Raw genomic sequence first — 15325 nt, 5'->3', positions numbered from 1 at the left:
AAAGCATGACCATCCCCAATCTCCAAGGTTGGAGATTCCACTTCTCTAGGTCACCTGTTCCAGTGTTTTACTACCCTCCTCAGAGCTGTCCCCAGCAGTGTGTGGGGCCTGAGGCATATCTGCTTTGATGCAACTTGAGACTGTTGCTTCTTTTCCTGTCATTTGCCACCACTGAGAACTGTCTAGCTCTATCCTTTACCTTTCAGGTAGTTGAAGGCTGCTATTAAATCCCACCCATCTTCTCTTCTCCAGATTAAATAAGCCCAGTTCCCTCAGTCTCTCCTCAGAAGCCATGTGCCTTAGCCCACTAACCATTTCCATTGCCCTCTGCTGGACTCTGCCCAGTTTGTCCACTACCCTTCTCTAGTGGGGGGCCAAAACTGGACACTGTACTGAAAAGGGGAATAATCTTTGATCTGCTAGCAATGCTCTTACTAATATGCTATTAGTTTTCTTTGCAACAATGGCTCATTTGACTTGTGTTCAGCTTACTGTCCACTATAACCCCCAGGTCCTTTCCTGCAGACCTGCTGCTTAGCCAGTCAGTCCCCAGCCGGTATTGGTGCATGGGATTGTTCCGTCTTAAGTGCAGGACTTTGCGCTTGTCCTTATTAAACCTCATGAGATTTCTTTTGGCTCAATCCTCCAATTTGTCTAGGGCTATCTGAATTAGGCCCAGTGGAAAACATTTAGTGCAACTGTGAATTCTCTCTGAACCTGTCAAAAATGAAAGAAGTTTTTCATTTTGAACTTTTAAGACTGGGGAGGGGAGGAAGCCAAACTAGTCCTGCAAATGCTAATGTTAGGTCACAGAAAAAGAACCAAATTCCATTCAGTTATAGGCTTCAAATAAAGTTGTTCCTTGAATTAACAACATTTTCACATTGGGCAAGCCCAGGCTGTACTACTAGGGAGATTCTGCACCTCTTTAAGGTCATTCTTGTTAGGGTTACACTTTGGCACCTGTTCAAAAAATTTAAAGCCTTTTGGTCCAAGCACCCTCTAGTGTCTACAATTTAGATTTACAAATAAGCTTCACTCAATGGTGAAGAGTGGTGGACAAGAATTAGTCAAAGACATTAAGCTCTAGTGTATAAAGTTATTTAAACTATTACTAATCTGAATGGGGGGAAAAAAACCAACCAAACCAAACAAAAGAGCCCCCAGAGTGCCAAGGAAACAAGAAGTTGCACAAGTCAGAACCCACATGCAAGCAGATTAGCACAACTATAACCTGAAATCTTTTATCAGTTTCTAGATTGGCATTAGCACTTGCCTTTTTTTTTTTTTTTAAATTTTTTTTGGGGGGAGGGGAAAGAGAAGAAGAGGAAAAAGGAAAAGAAATTGGGTGTTTCAGTAACGTAGTGAACATATGACAGTCACCATCTTCCCATTTTATTTGTAAATTCCCCAGACACTCAGCAGTCTTGGTGACCTGCCCTTCAACTCCCATAATTACTGAACATAAATGAAAACAAATTGGCTAATTGGTCAGTCTGAAATTACATTACTGATATTCAGTCCTGAACCTGAATTTGGATCTGCAGGTCAAGGAGGACAGAAGGCTGACCTAGCACATCCAACTCCTACAGAGTTGGGCCTCTGAGGCTTATGCCAAATACACCTGTTAGTGAAGTCATAACATCCATGGATAATATAAAATCTAACATACCCAACACTAGTATTTCCATGAAACTTGATGTTGGCAGGTGTTGCATAAAGACAGTATACATGGGCTGAAGTTTTAGCTAGAAAAGAAAGGATGCTGTGTCTGACCCCTTGTTAGCCAGTCAGCCTCAAAAGAAAGGAGTGCTAGACTACTCCCTCCTCTTCAATCATTTACTAGCTAGGTACCAGCATGCTGCATACAGCACAATGCAGACCAGCTTCTGAAACCACAACATCCTTTCATTGCAAGAAGTTCTGTGGATCATATGGTAGAAGTGGTCTTTGGAATCTCCAGGCACAATAAGGCTAAGAGAACAGAGTTCATATACTACTTCTTCTGACAGAAGGTGTACTTACTGAAGTCTGCAGACTAACTATGGACAGTCTGCCCCAGTGAGATCTGCAGTTCCACTAATGGAATTTCATGCAATTTTGTGGGACCATTGCACACAGAACAACAGAATGTTTGTTTACCCCCCTGCTGGGGGTAAAAGTGCATCCAGCAACAAGAGAGTTAGTTTTAAGAGATTGGGTGAGACTAGCAGTGTTCTCGTCTGCCTACATTTCCAGAAAAGGGAGCATGGTATGTGAGCACTCGGTTGTCAAGAGGTCTGGGAAGCTGATGTTTGTCAGTTCTGGGGAAGGCCTTGTAACGCCAACAATTTTGCCAATGTCACAGTCAGTTCCTATCCTTTAATAACAGCAATAGGTCTCAGTTTGATAGCCTTCTTGCTGATGCCAGCAGCATGGCACGTATTCACCACATCCGTCACATTCTTATAGGATTCTGGTGCCTGGAAAAAAAAAAGGCACACAGTTAAATATACACTTTTTGCTTTACTATCCTCCTAGTCTCTGTAGAAGTAGAGAAATTTTCATTGGAAGATCTTTGCAGTCTAGAAAAGGTTTACTTTTGGCACCAGTGGAAAAGCTTCATGGAGTTTCTTCTTAACACACATATTTTGACAAAGAACTTGACTGGGCTTGTTTTGAATATAGGTTCATTACAAACATTCAAATTGCACCTTGGTTAAAGCATCCTTCTCAAAAAATCCCCAACACAATTGGCAGGTGTTCAAGAAGCAGGTTTTCCATACATGAGAAACCCTAAAACGAGTTCTCTCATACCTCATGTTTTATAACAAGAGTTCAAGGTATCCTAAAAGGCAAAACATCTACATATTGCCAATTCTCTTCAGGGTAAAAAGCAGGATAAAATGAAATTAGAGCTAAATCAACATAAAAAAAAAGAACAGAGGAAGTGCAAAGTCATTCAAAAGCATGTGTGGTGCTGGTGTCAAGTTTCTTCAAAATAAGTAATTATTCCGAACCTCAGAGGAGGGCTTTCAGGAGCCATGGCCTTTCCAAAGGCAGGTAAAAATATTCAATGCTATGCCTGGATGTTTTGACAGTTCATCAGAAATGAAGCAGCTGTACCTACCTTTGTGCCAGTGGACAGCTTACCACTGGATAGTACCATATATACCAAGAGTCAAACATAAGACTTACTTCCTCCATGACCAGTTTGGGAGAAGCAACACGAATGGCAATGCCCATGTCAGCCAGCTTGTCTAACACATCCTGGAAGTCCAAGTTACGTCGGGATTTGGCTCGGGATAGTGCACGACCCTAAACAATAGTTTGAGATAACTTTAGCACATGCTGTAGCTATTACAAAGAATGATGATTATGTTATTAGGAGATGCACACCTGAACATGAACTCCTTGCTATTTCATTTAAGGGAGCACTTGGAGAAGTAATGATGCACAAAACACATGCAAACTAGTAGAAAGCTCAATGGATCCCATCTTGCTCAAACTTTGTTTTTAGCGCTATGCACTTCATGTAATTAGCAAATCAACTGAGTAATATTTAGCAGGGTGTGTTTTAGAAATGAACACCAGGTAGCAAGAAGTGTGAATGCATGAAACTAGGTATCCTGGAGTGAGCCAGAACACAGGAAAAAAAGTACAACTTGTAGATGCTAGGGCTTCTAAAAAGTCACACATCTTGGAGCATTACTGCTATGGGGTACCTATCACATGCACAATCCACTGTGTGTGCATCCTCAAGATTCCAGCAAATCAGTATGAACAACTGGAGGTTTTACTAGACACCACCCCCTCCCCAGGTAGGACTGCTGCCACTGCTTCCTCACGCAGCACCAACCAGCTGCCAAGTCACTAATGATATCCTGACTTCATGGACCTGTTCCAACTGCTTGACAGGCTAGATATGGCCCACAGGCAATGTGCTGCTGACCCCTGCAGTAGGGGGATGGCCATGCAGCATTTTGATAAAAGGTTTTCATTTTAGTTCTTAATTCTGGGCTGCCAGCCCTTGATAGCAGGGTTGTGTCTTCCCCTCTGATTTACCAGGAACTTTACTTCTTCCAGAGCCATCCAAAAGCTCCCCTTTGTGCTGTAAACTACATAAAGCACACCATGGCCAGACACATGGGAACTCTCCCCCTTACTTAGAAGTTCACAGCACAGACACCACTTGAGCAGGAGGGATTAATCTGAAACCCCCTCCCCCACAAAAGACCTAGTCTTATTCCTCCCCCACTCCTACTTACAGCTCCATGGCAAGTGGTTCCAAAGGTCTCGGTCATGCCTTGATCCGTACCAGTAAGAACATAGCTGCAGGTGCCCATAGTCCCACCAATCAGCACAGGCTGTCCAGTCAGCTGGGGATGCATACATAATTGTAAATTAACATAGGAGAGGGAAGAGGATGTGGGGAGTGGGGTGCAGGCATGAAGACCCTGGCTCCAGAGAATGGGTTTGAAGTTCACATACCATAAAAGGAATACTGGCAAGCTTAAGGTGAATGTGCCAGGACTCCTGGACAGCCTAGAAAGGGCATATGCAAGCGTGCTCATTTTCAACAAGGAGGCAAGGCAAACCAACACCTGAGCGGACAACAGCAGAGCCACTGTAGGTCATTCAAGTGATTGCGTGTTGAGGGGAAGATGATGAGTCAGAGTGGTTTCAGAATCCCATACAACCCTGAGGATCACTACTGACACCCATCTGAGTTCTGACTAGTGTTCACTGTGCAAACTCAGCACACTTTTCCTTCATTAGGAACAGAAGCCTGGCTTTTTCAGTCCCCCAAATCCACCCTTACCTCCATCTCCCACAAGTTAACTGTACCTGGTAATCAACAGCAATGAGAGGATGATGAGGGGGGAAAGCTCTAGTTGATCCTTTTCTATGCACCAGCAGGGTTCGCTCTTTTCCATCCACCACATGTTGCTCCACTTTGGCAATGTTGTGTGACACATCATAAATCACATGCATGTCAAGGTCATCAGGAGTCGTGTTGAAGACTTTGGCAAAGGCCTAAGAGAAAGTTTAGACTTAATTATGGGAATGATTCCTTAATGCTGTTAAAAAAATCTCAAGGCTTTCCAGGACTTAAAAAGCAGAAACACTGTTGAAAAAACACTTATTACAGGGAAACAGTATGGCATAACAGAGCAACAATGCAAATAAAATGACATGACAAGTAAGGCACCACAAATCAGTTCACACTCCATTATTCTAGAGCCAAATTCCATCTTAGTGCAAATGTGTGCAGTGGCTTTAGAGTTGGGTTGTATTTAAGAACTGGACTGTACCAGCCCTCTGTTCCCAGGCAGTTTTGATCTTTCTTAAAAAGTCTTAGAAATAGGTATCAAGCAAGCAGGAAGCTTTAGAAACCCAGAAGGATTGGCAGAGAGAGATGCAGAAAAGGTTAAGTTTTGTAGATGCTGGGGTCAGAAGGGACCTCAACAGATTGAGTCCGACCCCCCTGCCTAGGCAGGAAAGAACACTGAGGTCAGATGTGTTACTCTATTTGAAAGAATGTCCCCTCAAACTGGCAGAAATGCTCACGTTCCATTTAAAGAAGTTTTAAAGACACTTTTGAAAAGACTTAACCTTGAGAGACATTTGGGGTTTAATAGTAGAGGTGCTGGAAGACTGAAGACCATGATAAAGCCACCAAACAAACATAGCAGAGGTAGCAGAAAAGTCCATGTTTCAATTAATGTTCAGTTGCTGCAGCTTAATTATATAATTTCACTTTGCTCCAAAGATCAGAGAAAAAGCACCAAAGTGCTTGCTTCCCAGCACCCCAATCCTACCTGTCTAGTTAGGAAAGTCATGGAAGAGCGGTTAACCCATGCGTAGTTCCCAGCTGCAGCCATTCCTTTTAAATAGTCCTGTCCCTCTGGAGAAGCAATCCTGGCACATGCCAGCTGGCGATCATTCACTATGATCTTGTCTCGTTTCATAGCTTTCTCCATGGCCACCAATGCATCTGGGGAAAAACATGCAAAACAAAAGTAGCATGCATCTTTTTGCTCTGAAGGGTATTAAGTCTGAATTTATAGACAAGATATGCAGCTCTCTTCAAAGATTAGATTAGGGCTTTTGATTCAAAGCTCACTGAAGTTGGTGGAAAGACTCCCATTTGAACTTCAGAAGACTTTGGATTACAAAGCATCTACCTCTCCTCCCCCCAACCCCAAAAGTAGATCATTGGACCTTCTAGCTATAGAGAGAAGGTTAAAGTGAATCTGTGGTATAACAATTTACATTGTACAGAACTTTTCAACACTATTTTTAGAGAGAAAAGAAAAGGAAGTGTGTGCGCGCGCACGCGAGACATTGACTTATTGCACTAATGAATTAGTGCCTTTTCTTCTCTTCCTATTATTTCTGCCTCAGAAGTAATCTGCATGTGCACCCCCAAGCTTGGTGGTATACCCCCTGCAAAAAAAGCAGCATTAACACTGCTGACGGTCCACGATCACTGCTGGCTACTGCTGACACTGCCAGCAGCATCTGTAGGTGGTTGCCAACCATTGGTTGGCACTCACAACTCCCCTCCCCCACCCCACTCCAGCACTGTAGCCAAATGCTATGGCTGCCTGCAGGAGCTCCTTGCTTGCTGCTGCCACTGCCTGTGGGAGCTCACTGTGGCCCCCCAGCCACATGGCGTTCAGGCCCAAGACTATTCTAATAAAACCTGATTTGACAATGGTATTTGTTGTGAGCAAGCTGCAAAGCATTACAAAAGTTTTGTATTACCTGGAAGAAGATAGAAAGTAGCATGTTATCACAAAATATACCTGTAGCAACTTGGTGGCCCAGGCCTCTGCTGCCACTGTGGATCATTACACACACTTGTCCCTTGTGGTCAATGCCCATCTTCCTGGCAGCATACTCATTATAGATGTCATCCACAACCTGGATCTCTGCATAATGGTTCCCTGCTCCCAGAGTCCCCAGCTGTCAATTAGAAGAGAACTTTACTTAATATTGATTTGACATGGGAAAGAAGATGATCCTAAAGCTGACTTGGTGGACTAAGGCACCTCACTTAACCTTTAGGTCTGTTTCCTCAGCTATGAACTGCCAATTACTTATTTTACAAGGGAAGTGTGAGGGTTAATTAGGATCCATTAAGTTGTTTTTAAAACTAAAATGCTATGAAACTACAATATAGTTTTATTAGTAAGTATTAAAAGTAACTGAAAGACAAGGACCTTGAGTTGCATTCATAGCACATTATCTTAATTTAGCTGCATACAAACCTGAAGACTGACAAATCACTTGTGAAAATGGGACTAAGTTACATTATTTAGTGTGTGGGGGGGGGTGTGGATGGAGGGAGAAGCAGGTAACACACCATTGCTAACTCATACAACAGGGAAAAAAACAAACCTTTAGAGTAACTGCAATTGTTAAGGGGCTGGCAAAGATTAATAGACAAAGAATCAAACAGCCCATACTGGCTATTTATCAACATAAAGGGAGGGTGCCTCACAAGCTCTTTGCTATAACCTATTTTAATATATAGGTAGGATTAGCAATACACTTCTGTGGTGATGTTTCTTTTATTCCGCTTCTGAGAAAACACCTTTAAAAACAAAACCCTCCAATGACTGACAGACGCACCCTGAGGGCCAACAGGGAATAAGGCATGGAAATGACAGGATCTACTTTCTCATGGGGAAAAAGAAAGAAGTTGGGAGAGCTTATCACCACTTCACAAGTAACATTACCTGAGGCAGCCCCCTTTTCTTGGCTCTTGAGGAGACCTTATTTGGATCAGCCTGCAGCATCCTCCCATATTCCTCACAGTGCTCTTTGTCCTCTGCCCAAGCATATCCTTCCCGAAGAGACCAGTCCACACCCATTTCCAGGGCCTCTTCCAAGTCCCTGCGAATCAAGATGCATCCATCAAGCTCCTAAATAAGCATAAGCAGTAAGTGCCCCTGCTGTGTGAAATAAGGTTGTCATCCAAGCCTTTCCTGACAACCCAAAAGCAAAGACCATAGCCACTTGCTATTAAAACCATTTGCCAATTCATCATGTCCTCTCCTGCTTACTAGAATGAAAGTGGCCTTTAACATTGCTGCCTGCATTTGGTCATGGACAAATGCACACTTGGAGCAGCTTCAGAAGGGAAGATGCCACTGCTGCTGCTCAGGAACAGAGCAGCTGTTATGCTTCAACTTGTTGCCTGTAGACAAGTGAGCTGAACTGTCCAACTTTAACCTAGGACTGAAATTGGAGAGGTCTTGCTACACTTTACAAAAGTCTGCGGCACACTATTATAATGTAAAAGTTGGCATGAGAGCAGCAACTCCCCCTCCCCTTTGGAAACCACTCCAAGTGCACATTTGTCTATGCCCTTATTATAGAAAGCCTCCATTAGGAAGAATGATAACTCAAATCACTCAACCAATCCTCAGTCTTCTAGAGAACCCCTAGGTCTGTGCTTTAATGATTATTTCAGCCTGTGGAGACTGGGAGAAGTGAGAAGCAACTAAACAGGTCAATAAGTTCCCTCATTTTCCTTTTAACTCTCCACCTGTTTTGTTAAGGGGTTTGCAAAGGATAGGCGCTCCTCATCCCTAAGAAGCACATAACGCCCCCCCCCCCAAAACAAACAAAAAAACCCAACAACCCACCAAAAGTCATCTTCTTACTTGGCATTCATGGGGATGACACCTTTGGACCCCACACCCACAGGAATATGGTCAAACATGGCCTGAGCAAGCTGTTCCTTCACAGGCTGTACATCACATTCATCCAGATTTGTACGCAGTAAGCGGACACCACAGTTGATGTCAAAACCAACACCACCTGAAAAAAGTGCAACACCCTGAATAAAAACACAGTTCAGAGTACTGCTCATTTGTGAGGCACAAAGTTATGCTGCGATTTTCTCCCATAATCGTGTTTAATGATGATGTGCTTCTTGACAGTATACTGGGACAGGAAGCCTTCTTTGGTCCTCTGAAAGAACAGCTGTAGACTGCTCCATGTCAAGGAATTTACCTGCAGTCCTGAGGCTCCTGACAAACGAAAGGTGAAACCACCTAAAGAGGGTAAATTCTGGAACACTTGTAACAGAGGCTATAGCTCCTTCACTTAGTGCTGCAAGGATGCTGTAGTAGATCAGGGGTACAAAAAAGTACATCCAAGCTTCCACAAACCTTTTACCTTATTAACCACTAGAACACTGTTACATAAGCTACATAACACATTACAACACACTGGCCTTCCACCCTACCAAGATCAGGCTTTTCCATGTTCAGTTGCAACTATTTAAATATACAAGTCTGAATTCGGGTAGGTAACTTCTAATTTGCTGTCAACAGTAACTAAGAGTCAGAGAGCAAGTTCTCTTACTGGCATGTCTGGCCTGCAAGTTCACCCTTCTTGGGTTATGTTAAGCGATACTTTATTGCAGAACTAGAAGGGATCAGCAAAGTACTGAGAAGTGAAGAACATGGGGAAAAAAAACTAAAAGGGAGAGACTGGAAAGAATGAGATTGTTTATCTTAGGAGACACAAAAAAAAAAAAAAAGAGTACAGGATCTATCTCTATTAAATAAGGAAGCGGTTCCCAACCCTTTTTCTTTTCCTGCGGCCTGGGACTGATCAAATGGGCTGCCTCTCTCTCGGGGCTGCCCAAACCCCCAATTTTAATCCTGAACATGCCTGCTGGCATTGAAAGCCGCTTGCCCAGGTGGACAGATGGGGCTCTGAGCGGGGGCCTCATGCCACGACCCAGCAGCCAACCCTTCGTGGCTCGTGGTTGGGAACCTTTGAAATAAGGGCTGGTCAGAGGAAGGTGGATCAAAGGCTTCTTGCTCTCCTTGTCACATAAGAAGGGGCCATCTGATGAAGTTCAGTTAAAAAAAAAAAAAAAGTTACATCAGGAAGGAACTGTGAATTTTGTACCAAGGAAAGATGTTGAGGCCAAAAACTTAAGATTCAAGAAGTGCTTAGATGTTTACCATAGCTAATAGCAACTTGAGGTATTCTTGCTACCCATATAAACCCTTTCCAAAAGGGTAAAAAAAACAAAACAAAAACCCCTCTCATTTCAGGTGTAAGCCAATCCCTAACTCTTAAAGACCAGAGCTACTGTTGAATGCCAGCACAGAAATAGCTGTAGTGTTAATAGGAGTCAGCTGAAACACTCTTCAATATTTTGCCTGTTTAAGATTCTAAATCCTTAACACAACCCAAAAAGGACATGCATTTTAATACTTGAAAATAAAAACTTTGTTCTTTTATTCTCTAAAAAAAAAAAAATAAAGCTCAGAATTCTAGGTTGTCCCCTCAGTGAACCAGACAGCAAGGTAGTACAACAAGGGCAAAAATCCTTCACAGTGTAGGCAGTTTGGATATAATGAGTTGCTTCATAACAGATACCCAGGTGTCTAGGTGCAGAAACTTAGGACTCTGTAAAGAAAAAGCCTTTTGGGTCACTATTAACATGTTTTGTTTTTCACTTTTTTACCTTACAGACCTGGAAATCTCTAAAAGCAAGAAAAAACACCCTGGAGGATTTCCAATGGTAGATTAGATCAGATTCAAGTTAGTCTTACCTGGTGACACCACTGCCTCTGGGTCACTCATATCAAAGGCAGCCATGTTGCCAATAGCAAACCCATAGCCAGAATGGACATCGGGAAGCCCAATCGATCTCTGAAAGTAAGTTTAGCAGGCTTTTAAAATGCACATCCTTGTATCAGAAACAAACTACATACCAAGACCCATAATTGTTTTAGGGAGACTTGCAGATGAACAAACTAGTTATTCACATAGCATCAGAGTTCTCAAATTCAGTGCTGACACACAAAGCACCCTATGGACTGCAGTCAAATGGTAGCTAAGCTAAGCTAATAAGGTCTTAACCTTCAGGCTTCAGCTGCCTCAGGCAAAATTCATCTCATTCAGTGAAGCTGGATTTAATATGGACAAGCCCATGTTCAAAAGGCACAGAAGCTGAAAAGGGAGTGGGAGTTAGCCACAATGCTAGCAGACTGCAAAGCACAAAGAAAAAAAAACAAGGGAGAAAGCCAAGAAATAAGAGTGAGCAAAAAAGAATGCATGTTTTCTATTCTTAAAATGTATCATTACATACAAACCCAATGACTTTGGAACACAGAGTAACTATGCAGCATGTAAGAGACGGGTAAGTAAATTGGTTTGCTATTTATGTTACTATGATCCACAAACAAGCAAAGAGCTTTCACTTAAAAGTAGGCTGGGGGGGGGGAGGAGGAGAGAGGATGCTCAAGCATTTCCCCACATTAGAAGTCTGATGTTTTTGCTGAAAATCACCATGACAAACAATTAAATATGCAACAGTATCAGACATCAAACAAAATTAGTAACATACTATACCCCCCCCCAACCAAACACTGCCTAAAGAACGCCCGGTTCTGGTGTCCTTTCCCCTACACAAGTACACTGGAACACAATGCCTTATTTCCAACAGGCAGAGGTGAGGAACTGCACCAGAAGTCCCACAAAGGCAGAGACACACAGATCAGATGTCTGCCATGGCTGAATATTAAGCCCCTTGAGGGGATAATATATTCAAAGTTCAGGAGATACCATGATTGAAGCAATAGTCCAGTATCATATTTGCCTTCTGAAGGCTTTCACTGTAATGATATCCTACTTGCGTGCTCCAAAAACATAGCTGTTGACTTATTCTGTATATAAACAAACAGAAAAGGCCTGATTTCAGAGAAAGGTTGGCAGAGCTAATGTGGAAGACAATACAAGGCAGGAAACATGGATCCTACCCATTAACAAGGGAGAATCCGTTAAAAAAATTTAACTGGGAAAAGGGGTTCTGACCTTGCCCTACTGCACCTTTCTCACTGTACAAATAAAAAACACAATACTGGAAATTCTTCAGGATGAAGCAGTACTGCAGAGGTGTACAAAAGCTTTCACACCAGTTACATGCACTAGGCCTGGCTATAGGTACTGCCAAGTCATTAGCACTAAATTCAACTTGCATTTTAAGCTTCCCAACTCCCTACCAATTGTAAAAACTGCAGCTGCCAAGAACCTGCACCCTGCAAGAGTTTCTCCAAGTTGATTCTCTCAGACTCCACTCAGTATATAGACTAGTTACCAGAAACATCTTATTGATTGAAGGGATCTTTAGTAGCTACTATGAGCCACCTACAGTAGTTCTACTCAAAACTACTGGCATGGGCTTTTTTCCTCCCTTACAACTGAACAGACTGCTTCTGTTAACAGTAGCAAAAAGCAAGGCCTACATAGCAAGAGAAGAAAATAAATCAATTTGAAAAAAGGATTAGACAAGATCAAGTTGATGTAATGCCTAGATACTTCTGCTTCTGTCAAGCATATTTGGACAGGCAGCCCTTGGAAGGGCCAAGAACCCTTTTGTCATGGGCAGGCTCCTAGCACAGACTCTTGAAAGATGCATAGAGGGCTAAGTTACATTTGGAAAACAATATTATTCAGAAGCATGAAGGGAAGAAAGAATAATTCTTCAGACCAGTTACTCACATGGACAATGCCAGGTAGTGCAGCCACATTCCCAATTTGTTTCATGGCAGGCAGGAAACCACCAGCACCTGAAAGAAGACAGCTAAAGACTCATACAAGGAACCTGAATCATATAAGCATAGTTTGAGTTTCTGGCTCAACTCTGGGTAACTTTTGCTCATTACTGATTTGTTCCAATCTGACACCCCGCACTTTAGCAGTGGTAAAGTTTCACTACCCACAGATTTCCTTAAGTTCTCCTGCTATTGTTTTGTACCAGTGTAGGGATGCAGATTTTTTGGGCTGATACTGATGGCCAATTATTAAACAAGCCATATCAGCCAATACCAATCTGACTGCTGATATGCAAGCCCAGCAGCTTGGAGAACAGAGTCTAGCTGGTAAGTTGGGGGCAGGGCATAACCCCCCCCGCCCAAAAAAAAAAACCTGAGGCCCCCACAGCAAGGGAGGGAGTGAGGCAGGGGCAGGTGCTGCCCAGGCAGGGCAGGGCAGAGCACAGGACAAAGCCCTAAGTTGCTTGGGAGGGTGGCTCCTACCGCTGCTCACAACCCCAGGTAAGGCATAGGCAGCACCATCTCTGCACAAGGTGAGGGCAAGGGAGGGCTGCTGCTGTGGGTTGGGTTCTTCCCCACAGGGTTGTCAGTGGTGCTGGGAGGGGGAAGAGGCTACAGAGTGGGCTAAACCACCGCAAAATTCACCGTAACCCCAACCCCCGCTTGCAGCGCAGCCTCACCCCACCCCCAGAAGAGCGTGATGCCACCCCCAGCCCCAGCCTGCAGCAGCTACCCCTCCCCCCCACCCCGCACACAGATCTGGGAAGTGTGTCCCCCATGCCTCCCCCAGCGCTGTGCGCAGCTTCCCCCCTGCACGAGCCTCTCAGGGCTCCATCCCACATCCCACCCCAGCTGGGCAGCACCTGACCCTACCCAAGTACCTGTCCCACTCCCTCACCACAGGGGCCTCAATATGCCCCCCCAACAGACTTACCAGCCAGATGCTGTTCTCCAAGCAGCCGGGCTGGCTGTGTGCATGCTGCTGCTGTGCCCATGCACGCAGCATTTATTGGCAACATTAAATTTGCCACATCAGACAAAAAAAGCCGACTGCTGATAATGTAAGTTCTCCTTTTACCAGTGCCGATACAATACGACTGGATGTATCAGCGCACCTCTGTAAATCAAGCTGTACTAGAATAGAGCAACTGCAGGCATTTTGACATCATATAAGGCCCTCGTACAGCAAATAATGTTGGTTCACAGTTTACATAGTGCTTCTACCTGTGCTAAAGTGGGAGATTTTTAGGGGAAAAAACCAAACAAACAAACCAAAAAACCCCAACAAGACATGACCAATACTCAATTAAGATGCCCCCAAACTAAATTCTGACAGAAGAGCTCTTGATGCAACAGAAAGCAATACCAGAAGTGACACTTGTTGGCAAGTATTAGAAATCCGAGTAACTGGGCCACAAGAAGTAATCCTATTTAGCTTCTCTTCAGAGTCCTTTCCAGGTCATAACTGAAGTATGCCCCATGGGCTGGATCCAGCACTCATGGTGCCAGTCCTGGATGTCCAGCATGCAGTGCCTGCTCTGGACAGGGCAGGTGTATGGCATGAGGCCCGAACTGGGTGCCACATGAATCCTGCAGCTGGTGCCCTTCACATGGGGCTGGTCCAGTACTGCGAGACCCAGAGGCAGCACTAGGGGCTGGGACTGCACAGGTCAGATCCTTTGTCACTGCTGGACTGGAGATTTTGAAGACCTGGCTACACAAAACCCTGTCTGGGATGGGGTAGGCAAGAACGGTGCTGTTGGGAGCAGGGGGGTTGGACTAGATGTCTCCTGGGGTCCCTTCCAACCCTCATTTTCTATGACTCTAAGACTACAGCAGCGGTACTGCCTGCCTGGCCTCAGCAGGGCTCTCCACTGCTAGGTCCTAAATATGGAATTATTGTATTGGAAGCTCAAAATTATCACATTTGCTGAAAAGTATGCAAAAAAGCATGCAAATGTCTCTTTTACTTAATATTGCTCCGAGTCACCAGCGAGCAAGCGAGTGAGAACTAGGTCCCACTTGAAGCATTTCTTTATTTCAAGGGAAGCGTCATAAGAGTGCTGGCAGCAAACCAGAAATCGGTTAAGATTCCTCGAGTAACCTGAGTTTTGCCTAAGCTGCATCAATTGGCTGCCTCAAGAGTTACCACACGTTTACTATCATTGATCGCACGTGGTACCAGGGTTGACACAGTGGTACCCGGGGACGGAGCTAGCGGCCGCCGCTCCAGTCATTGGGAGCAGGACCCGAGCTCCACAAAGGAACGTGCACTTTTGACCCCAACAGCAGGACTCGGGGAGGGAGTCCGTGCAGACGCGGGCACTCACCGCCGCCGCGGCAGGCGTTCCGCAGCTCCTCAAACATGAGCTTCTCCAGCGGGTCGTTGACATAGAAGACGCCCTCCACCTGCGCATGCGCCGCGGTGAGCAAAGGCCACAATTAGCCCCTATAGGAGGTTCTCCCGCACGTCCGTTCCCCCGCCCCCTCCCGGCCGGACCGCTACTGCCCCGGGCCAGCCCCGCGCTCACGTTCATGTTGGGCACGAAACCCTTCTTGATGCGCCAGCAATTCTTGTCGAGCTTGTCCAGGTACTGCAGCTCGTCATTGTAGCTCCGGCTCATGGTGGCGGTAGCAGCCGCTCCGTGTCACGGTAGCTCTACAGGACCGGCCAGATGCAGACGGAAGCCGCTGAGGCTCACGCTTGCTGAAAAAGCGAGAGTCTGGGGCGGGGCGAGGGAGATGCCCAG

At 44.7% G+C, this 15325-nt stretch overlaps 1 protein-coding gene across 1 annotated transcript; it reads right to left on the bottom strand.

Moving 5' to 3' along the window:
- Positions 1–1373: 1373 nt before the first annotated feature.
- RTCB (RNA 2',3'-cyclic phosphate and 5'-OH ligase) lies at positions 1374–15269 on the bottom strand. Its single transcript, XM_090043143.1, has 12 exons — positions 15107–15269; positions 14906–14984; positions 12523–12590; positions 10572–10671; positions 8658–8814; positions 7728–7884; positions 6792–6951; positions 5802–5977; positions 4828–5016; positions 4248–4358; positions 3178–3297; positions 1374–2462 (listed from the first exon to the last, which is right to left on the bottom strand). The coding sequence occupies exons 1-12, from the start codon at positions 15197–15199 to the stop codon at positions 2355–2357; spliced, it is 1518 nt and encodes a 505-aa protein (XP_089899269.1). The 5' UTR covers positions 15200–15269; the 3' UTR covers positions 1374–2354.
- Positions 15270–15325: the final 56 nt, after the last annotated feature.

This window comes from Crocodylus siamensis, chromosome 4, assembly GCF_052110815.1.
Source record: "Crocodylus siamensis isolate JL-2025a chromosome 4, ASM5211081v1, whole genome shotgun sequence".
In the NCBI taxonomy this organism is placed as follows: Eukaryota; Metazoa; Chordata; order Crocodylia; family Crocodylidae; genus Crocodylus; species Crocodylus siamensis.
The sequence above is the reverse complement of the archived record's forward strand: the minus strand, read 5'-3'. Positions and strand labels throughout refer to the sequence as shown.